The sequence below is a fragment of the Terrapene carolina genome, unplaced genomic scaffold (genome assembly GCF_002925995.2).
Source record: "Terrapene carolina triunguis isolate 2854851 unplaced genomic scaffold, T_m_triunguis-2.0 Scaffold84, whole genome shotgun sequence".
NCBI classification, from domain to species: Eukaryota; Metazoa; Chordata; order Testudines; family Emydidae; genus Terrapene; species Terrapene triunguis.
The window spans coordinates 39,920,810-39,937,389 of NW_020664435.1; the positions used below are offsets into that span (position 1 = coordinate 39,920,810).

A 16,580-nucleotide genomic window follows, 5' to 3' on the forward strand; every position below is an offset into this window, starting at 1 on the left:
GCCGTGTGGGTTCCGGCCAAAAATGGAGGGGGGGGGGAGCTCTGGGCTGGGGCAGAAATTTGGGGTGGGCTCCGGCTGGGGGTGCGAGCTCTTGTGTGGGGCTGGGAATGAGGGATTGGGGTGCAGGAGGGTGCTCCGTGCTGGGACCGAGGGGTTCAGAGGGTGGGAGGGGGATTAGGATTGGAGCAGGGGGTTGGGGTGTGGGAGGGGGTCAGGGGTGCAGGCTTCCAGTGGCGCTTACCTAAGGTGGCTCCCGGAAGCAGCTGCATGTCCCCTCTCTGGCTCCTACACGGAGGCACGGCCAGGCGGCTCTGCGCGCTGTCCCGTCCACAGGCGCCACCCCTACAGCTCCCATTGGCCACGGTTCCCAGTGGGAGATGCGCAGTTGGTGTTTGGCGCAGGGGCTGCTTGCGGAACCCCCAGGCTGCCCCCGCTGCGCCGCTGACCAGACTTTTAATGGCCCAGTCGGCAGTGCCGACCAAGCTGCCAGGGTCCCTTTTCGACCAGGCATTCCGGTCGAAAACCGGACGCCTGGCAACCCTAGTTGAGGTCCACCTCATGAATCTTAAATGTTCAGACCTGAGGCTGTAAAGGGGATGCATATCATCTTTGGTCCAGCTAGGATCAGTTTATATATAGGCATCCAAGCCCTGTCAGCCACTTTGAAAAGGGGGAAGAAATATGGCTCTCTGCAGAGGAGGTATCATCCACATTAGAAGAAGGAAGATGGATCCAAGGACAGGTCTCTAGGGATGAGATCTTCAGCTCTGAAGGGTCTTTGGAGAGTGTGTAACCCAGGGCCATCTTCTGTGGCGTGCCCTGAGGAACCTATGCTAGTGAATCTAAGTGGTAATCTTTTGATCTGGAGGGAATGCCAGACCAACGTAATTGCCAGATCTTCACTTTTTAGGACTTAGTGCTAGATCCTCTTTAGATCCTGACAGACTGGTTTCCCCTCTGTCGTCTTTTTTTTTTTCTTCCCAGAAGAAGTGGGTGTGTTTTTTGGTACCAAGACTAGTGTCTAGCCTTAGCACCCTGTGGGATAGATTAATCTGGCTAACTCTTGGATCAGACTTAACCCTTTATCTCAAACAATAACTTGCCCCCTTCTTTGTCTCCTGTAAGGCCAAAGCAACATTCGAAGGCCAGCTAAGGAGATTGTTTGAGGGGGCAAGTTGTCTTCTAAGAACCTCATTTAGATGTCTGCCTGTGTCCTTGATAATGCTGTGTAATTTCATCTTCAGTCATGCTGAAGTGATTGGATCTCAGTCCAAAGCCCCAGTCACACATTGAATATCTTCTTTTTGGGTGGTCCAGATTTATTTAGTGGATACTTTTGGAAGTCTTCGATACTAGACTTCAAGTTTCAAAGACACTGCTTTGGGTTTGCTTTGGTCTTAATTGTCAGCTTATCAAAGACCTTTACCCCAACAGTGTAGGAAACTGAGGAGTAAGTACTGGTAAAAGGCTTCTGCATGAACTCCTGTTCTGGTTTCGTGCAACACAAGAGTCTTGGTCCAGACAGTTGTATCGAACTCTTATATTTCCCTTTTCAGCACTGGTATATTCATTTCCTGGCAGCCTCAGATGGCATTGTTATGGATTGTTGGGTCCTAAAAGTCATCCAGAAGGGCTATGCAATGCAATTCTGCTAGATGCTGCCTCCTAACTCATCTTCCCTATATTTTTTTTCAGGGATCTATTTTCATGGTCTTAGAAGATCTACATCACTTTATTACAGGGTGAATTTGATTTAAATCAAATTGATTTAAATCATGATTTAAATCACTAGTCAGGAAGACTGGATTTAATCATGGATTTCTACATAAAAGTGCATTCTTGTTGGTTGTTATAACCTTAATACATATTTTTCACCACTCAGAGATAGTGGTAGGTTTCATTTTTAGAAGGTACACACTATACATTTTTAAAGTGATTTATTTTAGTTTTACAGCTATATCAGAAAATGAATAATTTTGGTTATTTCATTTACCAAAGGTAATTGAAGCAGATATTTATGAAGTCATTGGGAGGTGAACGATCTCCAATTCAACAGTTAATCATTAATATTGGGAGGATTTTCTTGCCATGCTATATTAGGAGGAGAACATCACCAGACAGACGTTTAAATTGTTTTATTTAACTAAAACAACATTATGTATAGTGGATTCTTTTCTTCAACAGCAAACATAATATTTTAGCAAAACAAACATATGAATTTTTGAATTTAGTTTAAACATTCAAGTTTTTTTAAAATCAGGTTTGTTTTTGTTAAAATTGTTTAACTAAAATAGTTAAATGAAATATTTAAAACAAAACAAACAAAAATTAAATCGACTATGTCAGCCAGGTCAACATGAGAATCTTAAAATATTGGCTTCTGCAGCTAACTTGGTCATCTTCACCTTCATTTTCCTGTTTGTTCATAATCTGGAAAAGAAAAACCAGCTTTCCTGCTTTTTCAGGTGCCAAACGATCACTCAATTTGGAATGAATTAGTCCAAAGGAAGAAAATATTCTTTCTACACCAGCAGAAGAAGCTACCGCTGTTAAAAGTGAGATTATCACTTCAACAGTCTCTGAATCCAAGTGCTTAAGTGACTTCCACCAGTTCACTGGTGTGACTTTCTTTAAAACATCAGCAAACGTATATTTCTTGAATGGTTCACCCTTAGTGCTGAAGTTTCTTATAGTTGGCATTATGGACGGATGGTTGCTGGATGTCCATGTCATAGCCAACTCCTATTCTTCAGCAGTTAAGGTTTGACCCTGGTACCGAGTATTGAGACTAGTTGCAAGAAGATGAGCTGGAGATAGTGCTTGTCCCATTCGTTTTTTTAATGCTTGTAATTTAACTCTGTGATTGCTTATTTCTCTTTTTAAGATCTCACTCAGTTCCTTCCAAATTTCAACAGTCAGCAATAAAACAGCTATTTCCCTGCATTTTGTTCAAGGCTACAGAAATAAGCTTCAGGGTACTCAGCATGTGTTCAACATTTCTCTTAAGCCCAATGTTGAGAATGTTGGCTGTGACAGTTTTTCACAATTTTGTTCACAAACTGTCAGCAGATTAGTCCAGTTCTTGATATAGTGCTCAAAACAGTCCACTACTGAGTTCCATCAGACTTCTTGTGGGAGAGTTAGCTTGGTTCCTCCCACTTTTTTCAGAGCAGCTGCTGCAAAGTTGTTGTTATGGAAGTATTTTGCAATTTCAACAACATTAGCCTTTATTTCTGGAACACTGAAGTCTTTGTCTAGGAGGTGCATCAAATGAGCACTGCAACTGTATGTTACTAGCTTGGGACTCTCTTCTAAATAATTTCTTCTCATCTTGAATACATTTGCAGCATTGTCTGTGACCAAGCTGCATACTAGACATTTGAATTTATTTTCACAGTTTGTTAATAGCTTTTACTGCTACTTCTTGTAAGTATTCTGCTCTGTGTGCATTTCCTGATGTATCAGTTGTTTTTGTAAGGAAGACATTCCCTTCTTCTGTTGTCACACAAGCACATACAACAGTATCATTGTGGACATTGCTCCACCCATCAAGACTCAGGTTAACTGAGGGTTAATTTTACCCTCTAGACCTTTTGCACACTGCTCAATTTCTCTTTCATACACTTTATCCAGGAATTTGCCTGCAACATCTGCTCTGTTGGGTGGACTGTATCCTGGTCTTAATGACTGAACCATGTTAATGAAGCGTGGGTTCTCAAAGGAGAGTTTGTTGCATAAACAAACTGGGCAGTTTTTTTTTATCAATTACCTCTTTTTGTAATCTGCTGGTTCTTATCACAAACTTATCTATGGTTGTTTCTGGATGATGGCGATTTTTTTTTTCTTTTTGCTACAGGTGATATACTGTGACTATGTGACATACATGATGTGACCGAAACACTATCATTGGCAAATAACTCTGAAACTATAGAAAATGATGGTGATCTTGAAGGTGGATAGTCTTCAGAATCCTAAATGTTGAGGATGGATTCTCCTAAACAAAATAAGTCAGTGCAGTTATTTAATTATTATTCCCATACTGCTCATTTATTGTTACTCATTGCATTCACTGACACTGAGTACTACTTTAAAGGTGAAATTGTAAAAGGAAGATCTGCCTATTTCAGCTATTTATTTTTTATCACAGCTGCATCTAAAATGATAGTACCATAGAGTAACAACTATATTTTTTGCTCAAACATGAGAATTCAAGAATAGTCCAGAAGGAAGACAGGCAGTCCTTAAGAAAGAAGTATGAAATAAAAAAGTTTACCAACCTGAAGATCCTGCATGTTCAAACATGTTCCTTTCATCATCTTCAACTCAGCTTCCTCCTGAGAAGGAGCACTTCTCATGATGTTGTTTCATTCGGGCAACCAGGCCTTGCATTTCTTTGTTGCACTGTTTGCATTTTGCACACATGCCTGCCTGTCTTACCCACAGGTAGAGGAACTTCATTAATATATTCCCAAACTGGGTCTCTCTTATGACCTGCTGCCATTATAGGTTTTCCCTTCTAGTGAGAGAATGATATGGTAGATCTCAAATCAGTGAAGGCTACACTCAGAAAGACCTCAAGACTTCTGGAATATGCTGCTCAAACAGTTTCACTTTTGTTTCTACTGCCTGTCCCTCCCTTCTCACATTTATCGCCAGACTTCTTCTCCTTGTCCAGATCTATTCCACCCCCAACAATCTTCTATTCATTGAACTTTTTGAAGCTTTGCACTTTAGGGCTAGCCTACACTGGCAATGCTAGAGCGCTGCCTTAGCAGTGCTTTAACCTGGCTTGTGTAGTCACGGCATAGCGCTGGGAGAGAGCCACCTCCATGAGAGGCATAGCTACCAGTGCTGGGAGCGCGGCTCCCAGTGCTGGGAGCGCGGCTCCCAGTGCTGATGCACCGTTTACACGGACGCTTTACAGCGCTGAAACTTGCTGCGCTCATGGGGGTGTTTTTTCACACCCCTGAGCGAGAAAGTTGCAGCGCTGTAAAGCGCCAGTGTAGACAAGCCCTTAGAGAGAGGTAAGGGATTGACTCTGTGTACACAAATTTGCAGAGGGACAATAGGATTGAGGTCTGTTATTTCTCACCTCTATATATTATTTATTTATTTAAATACATTTTTTGCTGTTAACAAACATGTTATCTCTGGAGACACAAATCCACAGTTTGAGAATTGCAAAACTAAGCATCTCTGATAGTATCTTCTAGACTGAGCACTGAGTCCCATTGGGGAGATAGAAAGATTAACCTAAATAATCTATACAGAAGCCCCTGGGACCTCATAAGATTGGGTCCCTAATCCATGAACTATTGGAACTCATTTATAAAACTTTCCTTAAACATTACATGAATATATTGTCTCATACTATAGAATTAGAATTAGAACTTTTAATCCCTATTCCATGATGGGAGATCTTTGAGCTATAATGTGTCTTAATTAAAACTATCTTTAGATTGTTTTTTTTTTTTTGATAAAATGCTTTTTGAGGGAAAAACCTATTTAAATAAAAAAAATCTGATTTTTGTCCACCCTGCTTTATTAGATTGGAGACAGTTGAACAAGTACATCTGGAGATTCAAGTATTATGTTGTGATGGTGGTATCCATTATCCTTTCCTTATCTGTTAGGACTGGCTTAGGCCTTTAAGTGTTCAAGCTGAAATTGCCATCATTCTATCAGAGTTGCAAGTGGACAGTATCTGTAGTTCTGTGTAAGAAACATTCATAGTTATAAAGTGCTGTCTTTTGGACAGCTCCCAGGGTTTTTACAAAATGTGGGGAGTCAAGGCAGTTCATTTCAGAAATTTAGGAATCTCATAGATACCTGAAGTTGGATGATTGGTCAGTTCAAACCCACTCCTTTCAAGAAGTTTGTCAGTCTCCGAAAGTAATCCTGTTTCAAGCCCTGGGTCTAAAGATAAACTTGAGGACTTTTGGGGAGACCATGCTTCAAATAAATATATTATAATTACAAGCAATACTTTGGGTTCTGAAGTGTTTCCTTACACAAAATCAAGAGTTATGTAGCTAAATGTTAACTGACAGTACCACACCCATGTGCTACAGAAATAAGTGCTCATTCTCAGCCTTTGTATCAGAAGGTGCTGGGTCTTTGCAACTGCTGTGCATGTTATCAAATCTACAAGACTGATTTTCATCTGTTAGGGAAAAGGAATTTGCTTGCAGACTCTTGATACTCCAGCATGGGAAGAGGAACAACAAAAATGGTCCTTGAAGACCGCAGTGGCACAGACTCTGTGCTGGAGAAGAGAATCATCTGTCCATAGATTTTTTTTTTTTTTGCTACAAAAAATTCTGTGTGTAAATGTTCACTTTTTGTTAAAGGACAGGAAAGGATACTGGCATGTTGACAGATGGCTTTTTTAGGACTGGAGTAATCATTTCCTGTTTTCATTCCGTGGTTCATTTTTTGTATGTTATGAGGAAGATAAGAGGAGACAAAGCTCGCTTGCTTCTCATAGCTCCAGCCTGGGCTTGTCACTTCTGGTGTTTTGATCTCATGCAACCTTCTTTGGAATTTTCAATACTTCATCCTGAGCTTCCAGATCTTCTGCCTAGGAAGGAGGTCAGAATTGACAGTCAGGCCCAGACTCCTTTTATCTAAAGGATTAAATCATGCTCCAAAGAGATGCAGGACATAATTTTAGATTCCAGGAAGGCGCCTACAAGGAAGCCAAGGTTCCTTGAAATGGAAAAGATTTGTGTGAACTATGGCCAATGGGTTGTGTACTTTACGAACATTGATTTCTGATATTTTTGAGTGTTTGTTTTAGTTAAATATATCAAAATTTTATTTCTTAGAATACACAGAGAAGTTTCTAGATCTGGGAGAATAAATGGTTTTTCAGTTTACTTGCAGTTCAGAAAAAAATTAGATTGATTTGAATCCAAAAATTTCAAAAAATGTGTCAAATAAAAAAAAAATCTGTTTTTAGGTTAAATGAAATGTTTTGTTTGACTTGAAATACATTTTTTTGCATTGTGGTTGTGGTGGTGACCTCCTTTATAGCCTTAGCTTACTGATGTAAAACACTCACCTGGGATATGGGAGACTTGGAAACAGTTTCCTCTTCTGCCTAGTGTGGAGAAGGAATTTGAATGTGGGTCTTAACTGCATTGCACTTGTGTGCCCTAGCTACTTGGCCATGGGTTATTCTGTGGAAGCTTTTGCACTTTTTATATATAATTAAATCGTTATTGGAGCAGGGACTTAAACTTGAGTCTCCCAAATCCTAGGTGACTGAATTGTTAGAGTGCTATGAATAACAATAAATAATCATTGGGCCAGAGAGAGAGAGAGCATGTGTGAGTGACTCCATAGCCTGGTGGTTAGGGCACTCACTTAGGGCGTGGGATTCCCAAATTCAAATCTCTGTGCCACAACAAGTACAGAGGGGAATGGAACCCTAGTTTCCAACATCCCATGTGAGTGCTTTAACCACTGGGCTAATGATTATGAGGGAGGCCACCGCCTCCACCGCCGCTGCTAATCCCCAAAAATATTTTTTTCAGGCCAAAACTATTGAGTGAATTTGTCTCAAATTCACAAATAGATTTGGATCCACCAATAAACTATTAAACATATTGTCCAGCTCTAGTTATTTATGCTTTCCACTGCGAGGTTCCAGATTCCCCTGTCCTTAGACATTGTACAGAAGTTCTTAGTAGAACATATCAAGCAGACAGAAGATTTTTTCCATTTCAGTGGCTTGAAATTAAAATTTAAGACAGATGGAAACAACCTTTTAACTGTTTGGGAGAGCAGTCTGTACTACCCCCTTCTAAATGTTATCTTTTGTTGCTATACTAGCTTCATGGGGGGGGGGCTGAACAAACTACAGGGTTTTGTGGTTGTGGGGGCTGTTTATACTGTGTTCCAAAAGAACAAAATGGCTTTATGGTCTTGCTGTATATTTATGCTGAAGATGTTTTGAAATTCTGTTTTTCTTAAACCATATTCATTTCCTGGTGAGGCTAGGTAATATAAACATGATTTTAAGAGGGTGCTGAGTTATTTAGAGAAGATAAAACTTTTTAGAAAATCAGCCAAGTTATTTATAGTTTATGGGTGTAGAGTGGAGTTTGCTTTACTCATATTTTCAAAATGAATTAGACTTTGCATGTAGACTTTTTCAGTTAGTTGGTGACCCATTACTAAGGAAGTTTAAAAGCCCATTCAGCTAGTTCTAAAGCAGCTTTTATGGCATGCTTATCTGATGGCTCTTCCGTTGCAAATATGTGGAAAACTGACTTTTGGAGTTATATTTATATGTATTTACATGCACTTCTCCCTTGATATGACATCTGATTCTGACAGTGTTGCCATAAGAGCAGTTTTGCAGCCATTATTAAATAAGTATTTTGCTCTCCTGCTGGGGATTGTATAGCCACTTAATCTTCATGTGGATCTACATTGACAATTCTCAAAAGAAGAAGAAAGGTTACTTACCAGTAATGGCTTGAGTATAATGCCTTTGCAGATCCACAGTGCCCAGCTTCCTTCTCCACCTTTTGGAGTACTTCTTCTGAGTCTTTCAGTTAGCTGAAGGAGTTGGGACCATGCAGACTTTTTGTAGCTTTGTGTCCAAACATTTGCTTCTGTGAAGGAGTGGTCATATATATGATACTGCTCTACTGGGTATGGTGCAGGTGCACAAAAATCCTGGAAATGTGAATCTGCAGAAGTAAAATATTCAAGGAACAGTTGCTGGTAAGTAATCTTTTTTCCCCCTAGTGACTTCAGGCAGCATAATCTTCCCAAACAAAAGTACAGTAATGTTTATAGGGAGAAATTAAAACCCTAAAACTTTTCAGTCACAGGAAAAAATGTAGAACTTCTACAGCAGGTTGATGCTATAAAAATCACAATTTTCATGTTAATACCCTTCTATTGAACACAAAATATAGGTCCTGGTTCTGCAAACATGCGGAGGGCTTGTAGGCAGGATCATGCCCCTAGATTGAAAACAGTTAAGGAAAGAGACAGTTTTCTTTGATATTTGCACAGTATTAGCTAGCTATACTTGTTGTGGTCAGTAAATAAAGGAAAACAGAAATACTTTCTAATTTTTCAGCCTATTTTAAAAGGGAAATATTCTGTTTGCTCAGTTTAACATACTGAAAGTTCAGAATGATTTTCTCTCAGTATATGAACTAATAACTTTATTTGAGACTGAAGTTTGTAATAAATAACATTAGTGTAGTTTTCTGGAGGTGGCCATCTTGGTAAAAGTGTCATTTGTGATACCCGTAGTAGAGCAAGCCTGAGATTTGTAAATGAGTTAATATTCTGCCTTACTGTTGATTTATAGTAATAACCCAATGAAAAATAAAATGTTCACTATTAATACAATAATTCTGGTGGAAATACAAGAACTTTAAAACAGAATGGATATCAATATAGCTTTTTAATTCAATTTTTCTGTAATGTTATGGTACTAAGATCTTGATTTTTGGCAAGATGGTTTTATTTTAGTAACACTAATAGATTCAGTAATGCTAATTGTAACTAATAAAGAATTTCAGTGTATGCTGCTTCTTAATGCAAACATTCTGATGGTTCTGCTGAACAAAATGTGCGTAGTTTAATATTTGAAATATTAGTCATATTTGACTTTCACAAGAATGTAACTTTTATAGTCAAAATTTGTTTTTTATGTTTAAATAATAGAAAATTGTATTATGTATGTCATACATGGATTATGTTGAAGATGAACCTGAACTTGGGTTATATTTTGCTTTCATATTTTTTAGAAATATAAAGAAAAAGACAAACACAAACAAAAATACAAGAAGCAGTCTGAGTCTTCACCATCTTTGGTTCCGTCTCTTACTGTAACTACAGAGAAAGTAAGTTTTCTTTTTCCCCCCGTCTAAGGCTTAAAAGTTCAAATGAATTATTAAATTTGCATTTTGACACGTTTTTAGTAATGTAGAGTTGTAAACTGTTTGTGTCTCTGGTATGAAGAATGTCTGAGAATTTTATAATTGCAGAATGGTTACTATATAGTGGCTATAGAGACTGTAAGAAGTTGTACTTGTCTGTGATAATATTTGTTGAATTGATAAATATGAAAAATTAAGTTATTCATACTCCATTGTAATAGGACTCTTTATACATTCCATGGGTGGCGTACCCGAGCCCACTTATCCACTGACGCTTTAAAAAACCCCGTACCTCAATCTGGGTCTATTCTGGTTATGTGATATGTATGTATCTCGTGATCCTTGTAACTGATACCTGTAATCCCTCATAACTCAAGCCGGACCCCAGATGTACAGTACCTTTCCTCTTAACTTGTGTATATTTAATTTTAAACATCAACTTTAATAAAAAATTTAAATCTGCTCTTGGAGCATTTGCCAGACCATCACTGACACAAGAAGTATTCAAGTCAATAATTGCAAACTCATGAGCACGGTACACATCCACAACACATCACATTTCTTGAGTGTTAGCAATTTTTGCCTCTTATCTGCCTGCTGCATTGAATCTTCCTTCTTGTTGTGGCAATGACTTGACTCTAACTCAAAGGGCCCATGTGAAATGCCAAGTTGTAAAGAATACTTTTAAGAGGGACTACAACACATGACACACATTAATGGTGCTGTTACAGGAGGGCGCACAGTAGCTTATAAATGTGGTTTTTCTTCCGCAGAGTATGAATTCATTTTCTCCCATTTTTTGGGGATCTCAGGTTCTCAGTACTGTTTGACACATGATTCTGAAAAGTGGTGGTTTGAGTTCATTAGTTCTTGGTACTCACCAGTATAATTGTTTTATCTTTCTATGGAAAGATGGCAAAACCCTGCACCCAGACCCTACCATGTGGTAATCTGATTGCTGGATCTTTACTCATTGCTCAACAAAATATAACCTTTGTGTTTCCAAAACACCATGACTCTTGTCAGAGCATGTAAAAACCTGAAACTTCTGCTTTTCACTGTCTGAGGTTCCAGAGGCTGTAATCACCTTTTCAAGTAACTGTACAAGTTTTGGAGATCCATCGCTAACAGAGCAGATGTTCTCAGTATGCTTGGACACTTTCATTTCTTCTCATCAAGATTAGGAACATTCATTTGAAGTGTGCACACTTTTATGGTTTCATAATTAATACAGTAAGCCTGCCTTTCGTCTGTTCCTCAAATGTCTTGTGAAGGGAAATGTTCCAAAGAAGCTAATTTGTGGTCTTGGAATGTATGGTCTTTTTTGGTCTTGGAGTCATCCTTTTTTCAGCCATTGACTTCTGTTTTGGCCTGGCCTGGCCCTGCATAGTGTACTTGTACTTGCTAAACATAACAGACGATATTTGGCGATGGACGATATTTGGATTGTGTTGCAGCTCAGCTGGCTGGAAATGGAAGGAGTAGTAGGAGAAGAAACTGCCTGTGACACTATTGTGATTTGATGTAGGACACAGAATTAGTTTACAATATATAAAACTAAAATATTGAGAGTTCTGAACAAGTATTGGTGTATTGGCCTGAGTACAGGATTGGTATTCAAGAACTTCTGAGTTCTGACTTGCCTCATTTTTTTCTAAGTCAAGTGGGGGAAAGCATTTACCTGCTTCACAAGGATGTTGTGGTGACACCTAATGTTCTAAGGTTCTTTTGAACATGAAAACATGAACATTTGTAAATGGTGGATATTCTTCTTACACTGAGATCCCTGAGCAAGCTCTCCCTGACCAAGACAAAGCAGAGGCACTAGGGACCCCCTTGACTTTCCCACTGTTATGTGAGGTAGCAGCATCCATCTTCCAGAGTAAGGTTACAGCCCTCAGAGGTGCCAAGACTTCCAGTTGAGACAGTAGCAGTATGTGTGGAATAGGGCCTCAGCCAGGGCTCCCCAGTATACCTGTTTTCCCTCCTAAAACCTGGAGTTTACATTTGCAACATATAATTTTCCCTTACTCTTTAGGTTTTTGTCATAATCTTTGTTAACGGGTTTGACTGAAGGGGAAGGATTGGGGGTAATTGGGTGAAGTCAGGACAGGGAGGAAGCCGAAGTAAAACGTAATTTCACTGCTCAAAATCTTCATTAATGCAGACATAAGGTTGACCGGCAGTGCCTCATACCCTTCCAGAATGTCAAATGCACTTATACCTAAGCCTCTAAACACAGATAATATAAAGTTAAGCTGGAAAATAAAGTTAAAGTAATAGTGTCCACAGCCCTTCCCTCCACAGAACCGTAACTCTGTCCCCCTTTGCAGCTGGCAATTGGTAGTGGAAGAAAAGCAAACCTGACCAGTCCCTTTTAAAAAAAAAAAACTGCCATTTTCTGTGTTGTGTCCAGTGTAATGGTATACCATTGTTCTTCTTCAAACACTCCTGCGAAGTCTCACAGTGCTAGATGTTTCCCATAGCACTTTATTTCCTGGTTTTAGTGGTTTATGCACATTCAATGTTCTGGAAAAGTGTGAGGCGCATTGCTAGTCAAGTGTAACAAAGTTTTGGGTAGTCAGTTTTCCTTGTATTTTGAGGAAGTGATGATAGTGAGAGGGCATGGTTGAGGGAAACCTGTAGGGAGGGGGAGGATTGATGGGTCTTCCTCACCACCACTCAGATACCAGGTCTCTTCTCCCCCTGTTCCCTCCATGGCCCAAGTATGGTTGGAGGGGTTATAGGAAGGAAAGAAAGAGGCAATTGGGCTGTGAGGGTATAGCTACCAAGTAGAGGCAGAGGTGAATGCCAAGCTCCTTAGTCTACTTTGGGGGCTAGTGTAAGGTGAAGGGCTCCTGTACCATAGGAGGATTGCAGAGATATGAAGTGGTCCATTCATCCCAAAGTCTGTGCTCTTCCCCATTTCCCAAAGTCTATATGAACCTCTGCTATGGCACACCAGTTTTCAAGACAATTTCCCTGTGCGTTTGGGATTTAGAGTACTTTGATTGTAACAAATAGCTTTGTATTGGGGGAGCTGTATCTGAGGAACTCCTTGACCAATGACCCCAAATGCACACTGCTTGCTCTGTGCCATGGCATAGCACTTTTCAAGACAATCCGAGTATCTGTGTGGATTTTCAAGCACTTTGAAATATCCACTCTTAAACAAAAGGCTCTTCTCTCAGGGCAAAACTTCCAAAAGTGGAGCCCCTGTGAAGCCCCTCATCCAAAGCAGATTGTGGGCAGAGAATGGTAGAGTGCACAGCAGACATTCTCAGAAATCTGTTGAGGGCAGGACTCAAAATCACAGTTTTTGGGAGTTGCTTCTGAGCTACCCAGTGACAGACAGCAGGTGTGCCTATAAACACACTTTCTCACTTCAGAGCAGCAGTCTTGCACTACATGTACAAATTGATGTCTCTAGCACCCAGGCTCAAGCCAATTTGTAGAGCTAAATTAAACACTTAACTTGTTAAAAATTACTTAACCAAAGTGCTAGTATAGGTGCTGGACACTAGCTGAATACAGACCTAATCAGGTGATACCAGTTTTTGGGGTAGATCAGTGAAATATTTTGAGCCTCCGGTATGTGCAAAAAATTATACGAACCCCAGAAAATGTTACTGTCAGCTTCTTTATTTCAGGATGCTGAATCTTGGGAGCCCCTAGGTTAAATGGCCCCAAATTTGGCCCAGTAATCCTACTCTCAGACCACTATTAAGCTCAGCAATTTTCAAAACAATTTGAGTGTGCTTGTGCATTTTTAGAGCACTTAGAAAAATCAACTGTTAAACAGTAAGCTTATCTTATCCTTAGGCAAGGTCAACACTAGAAACTCCTGCCAGTATAACAGTGTTGGTTATGTTGGGGTGGGGGGGTTTTTTTGGCAAAATTTTTATACCAGCAAAAACCTGAGTGTGGACACAGTTATACTGGGGAAAATACAACAGAGAGTCCTGTGGCACCTTTAAGACTAACAGATGTATTCAGAGCATAAGCTTTTGTGGGTGAATACCCACTTCGTCAGATGCATGTAATGGAAATTTCCAGAGGCAGGTATAAATATGCAGGCAAGAATCAGTCTGGAGATAACGAGGTTAGTTCAATCACGGAGGGTGAGGTCCTCTGCTAGCAGTTGAGGTGTGAATACCAAGGGAGGAGAAACTGCTTTTGTAGTTGGCTAGCCATTCACAGTCTTTGTTTAATCCTGATCTGATGGTGTCAAATTTGCAAATGAACTGAAGCTCAGCAGTTTCTCTTTGGAGTCTGGTCCTGAAGTTTTTTTGCTGTAAGATGGCTACCTTTACATCTGCTATTGTGTGGCCAGGGAGGTTGAAGTGTTCTCCTACAGGTTTTTGTATATTGCCATTCCTGATATCTGACTTATGTCCATTGATCCTTTTACATAGTGACTGTCCAGTTTGGCCACTGTACATAGCAGAGGGGCATTGCTGGCACATGATGGCATATATAACATTGGTGGACGTGCAGGTGAATGAACTGGTGATGATGTAGCTGATCTGGTTAGGTCCTGTGATGGTGTTGCTGGTGTAGATATGTGGGCAGAGTTGGCATCGAGGTTTGTTGCATGGATTGGTTCCTGAGTTAGAGTTGTTATGGTGCGGTGCGTGGTTGTTGGTGAGAATATGCTTAAGGTTGGCGGGTTGTCTGTGGGCGAGGACTGGCCTGCCTCTCAAGGTCTGTGAAAGCGAGGGATCATTGTCCAGGATGGGTGGTAGATCACTGATGATGCGTTGGAGAGGTTGAAGCTGAGGACTGTAGGTGATGGCCAATGGAGTTCTGTTGGTTTCTTTCTTGGGCTTGTCTTGTAGCAGGAGGCTTCTGGGTACACATCTGGCTCTGTTGATTTGTTTTTTTATTTCCTTGTGCGGATATTGTAGTTTTGAGAATGCTTGGTGAAGATCTTGTAGATGTTGGTCTCTGTCTGAGGGGTTGGAGCAGATGCGGTTGTACCTCAGCGCTTGGCTGTAGATGATGGATTGTGTGGTGTGTCCGGGGTGGAAGTTCTGTCTTTCAGGATTTCCCACTATTTTACAGCTCCGCAGCCTGGGCCCTGTGAGCTCGACTCAGCTGACACTGGCCAGCTGTGGATGTTTAATTGATGTATAGATGTACCATTAAGGCTTGTTACTCCTGGGGGAATTCTGCTCCAAAATATTAAAAATTATGTGCACAATATTTTAAAATTCTGCCAATTTTATTTGTCAATAAATAAATGTGGCTCCAGCATGGCAGTGAGGAGCACACGCCACTGGCTGCATTGAGGTGGGAGATCACCCTGAAGACCCCACCTCCCTTGGTACAGGGACTCAGCAGTGAGGTTGGACCTGACCCTGACACAATGCAAGGGGTGGGCCTGCCCCAGAAACACCCCGGGGTCCTGCCCCTCTGCGCCAGGTGCACCAGGTATGGTGGGCAGGCTCAGCCCAGCAGGATCCAAGTGTGGAGGGGCTTAGTGTGGGAGGATCCAGGTGTGGGGTGAGAGGTTTCTGTGTGGGGCAGTCTGGGTGCGGGTGGCTCAGTGGGAGATCTGGATGCACAGAGGGTATGGGGAGATGGGGCTCGGCAGGGGAAGAGCCTGGGGGGCACAGTGGAGGGGTCCAGGTACTGGGGGAGTGGGGCTTGATGGGGTGGGGGTCCAGGTGCAGCTGGTTGGGGATCAGTAGGGTAGGGGTCTGGGTGTGGGGGGCTTGTTGGAGGGGTCCAGGTGTAGAGGGGTAGGGCTTGTCAGGGTGAGGGTTCAATGGGCCTGCTTAACGGGGGAGCCCCAGCTGCTGCCAAGGGGATACTGCCTGCTGGGCTCCTGCGATTCCCCTATATCCTTTTCTTCCCCTCCCCCTGCCCACATTCCACTCCCCCTGCCCTATTCCACCCCCCCTTCCTTCCCCACTGCCTCTTCTCCCCACCCCTTACTTCCCCCTTCCTTCATTTCCCTCACTCCTCCTTACCTAGCCCCACTGCAGGCACTCACTGTTGCACAGAATAGAAAACAAGAAGGCTCCCAGCACACAAAAGGAGAGCACGACTGGCACGAGGACCCAGGAGGCATTCAGCTGCAGAGTCAGCAGATCCGAGACACAGCTTCCTTCAGCTGGGCAGCTCTGCGCTTGCAGAATGAGGGGGGCAGTGTCCTGTAACCTCATGTACCATCCCATGCGTCGCCTCTGTTTGGAGGGGGCAATCCCTGTCCCAAAAACTGCACTCATGGTCCGCCACCCCTCCCCTCCGCGCAGCTTCCCTTTGCTTCCCTGCCGTTTTCTGCAGGGAAACACAGGAAATCTTCAGGAGGGCCATTTTCTGCGGGCACGCAGTCATGCAGTATCCCCCCAGGAGTAGCTTGTCAATGCTTAAAATGCTATAGAGGCACAGCTGCATCGCTGTAGCGCTTCAGTGTATATACTGCCTATGCTGCTGGGAAGGATTCTCCCATCAGACACAGGTAATCCATCTCCCATTGACGTAATGCTGTCTACACTGGGACTTAGTTTGGCTTAACTATGCTGCTCAGGGATGTGGATTTTTCATACCCCTGAGTGATGTAGGCCTTGGCTACACTTGGGACTTCACGGCAGCGCTGTGAAGCGTGAGTGTAGTCGCGCCGCCAGCGCTGCGAGAGCTCTCACAGCGCTGTATGTACTCCAC

General features: G+C 41.8%; 1 protein-coding gene across 4 annotated transcripts in view; it reads left to right on the forward strand.

Annotated features, from left to right (window-relative positions):
- MLLT10 (MLLT10 histone lysine methyltransferase DOT1L cofactor) overlaps window positions 1-16,580 on the forward strand; it is a 209,817-nt gene that overhangs the window by 109,534 nt on the left and 83,703 nt on the right. For all 4 annotated transcript variants that reach the window (XM_024199587.3, XM_024199595.3, XM_024199614.3 and 1 more), the window contains one exon: window positions 9,780-9,875. In XM_024199587.3, the coding sequence (XP_024055355.1) occupies window positions 9,780-9,875 (96 nt within the window). The remainder of the gene's footprint in view (window positions 1-9,779; window positions 9,876-16,580) is intronic.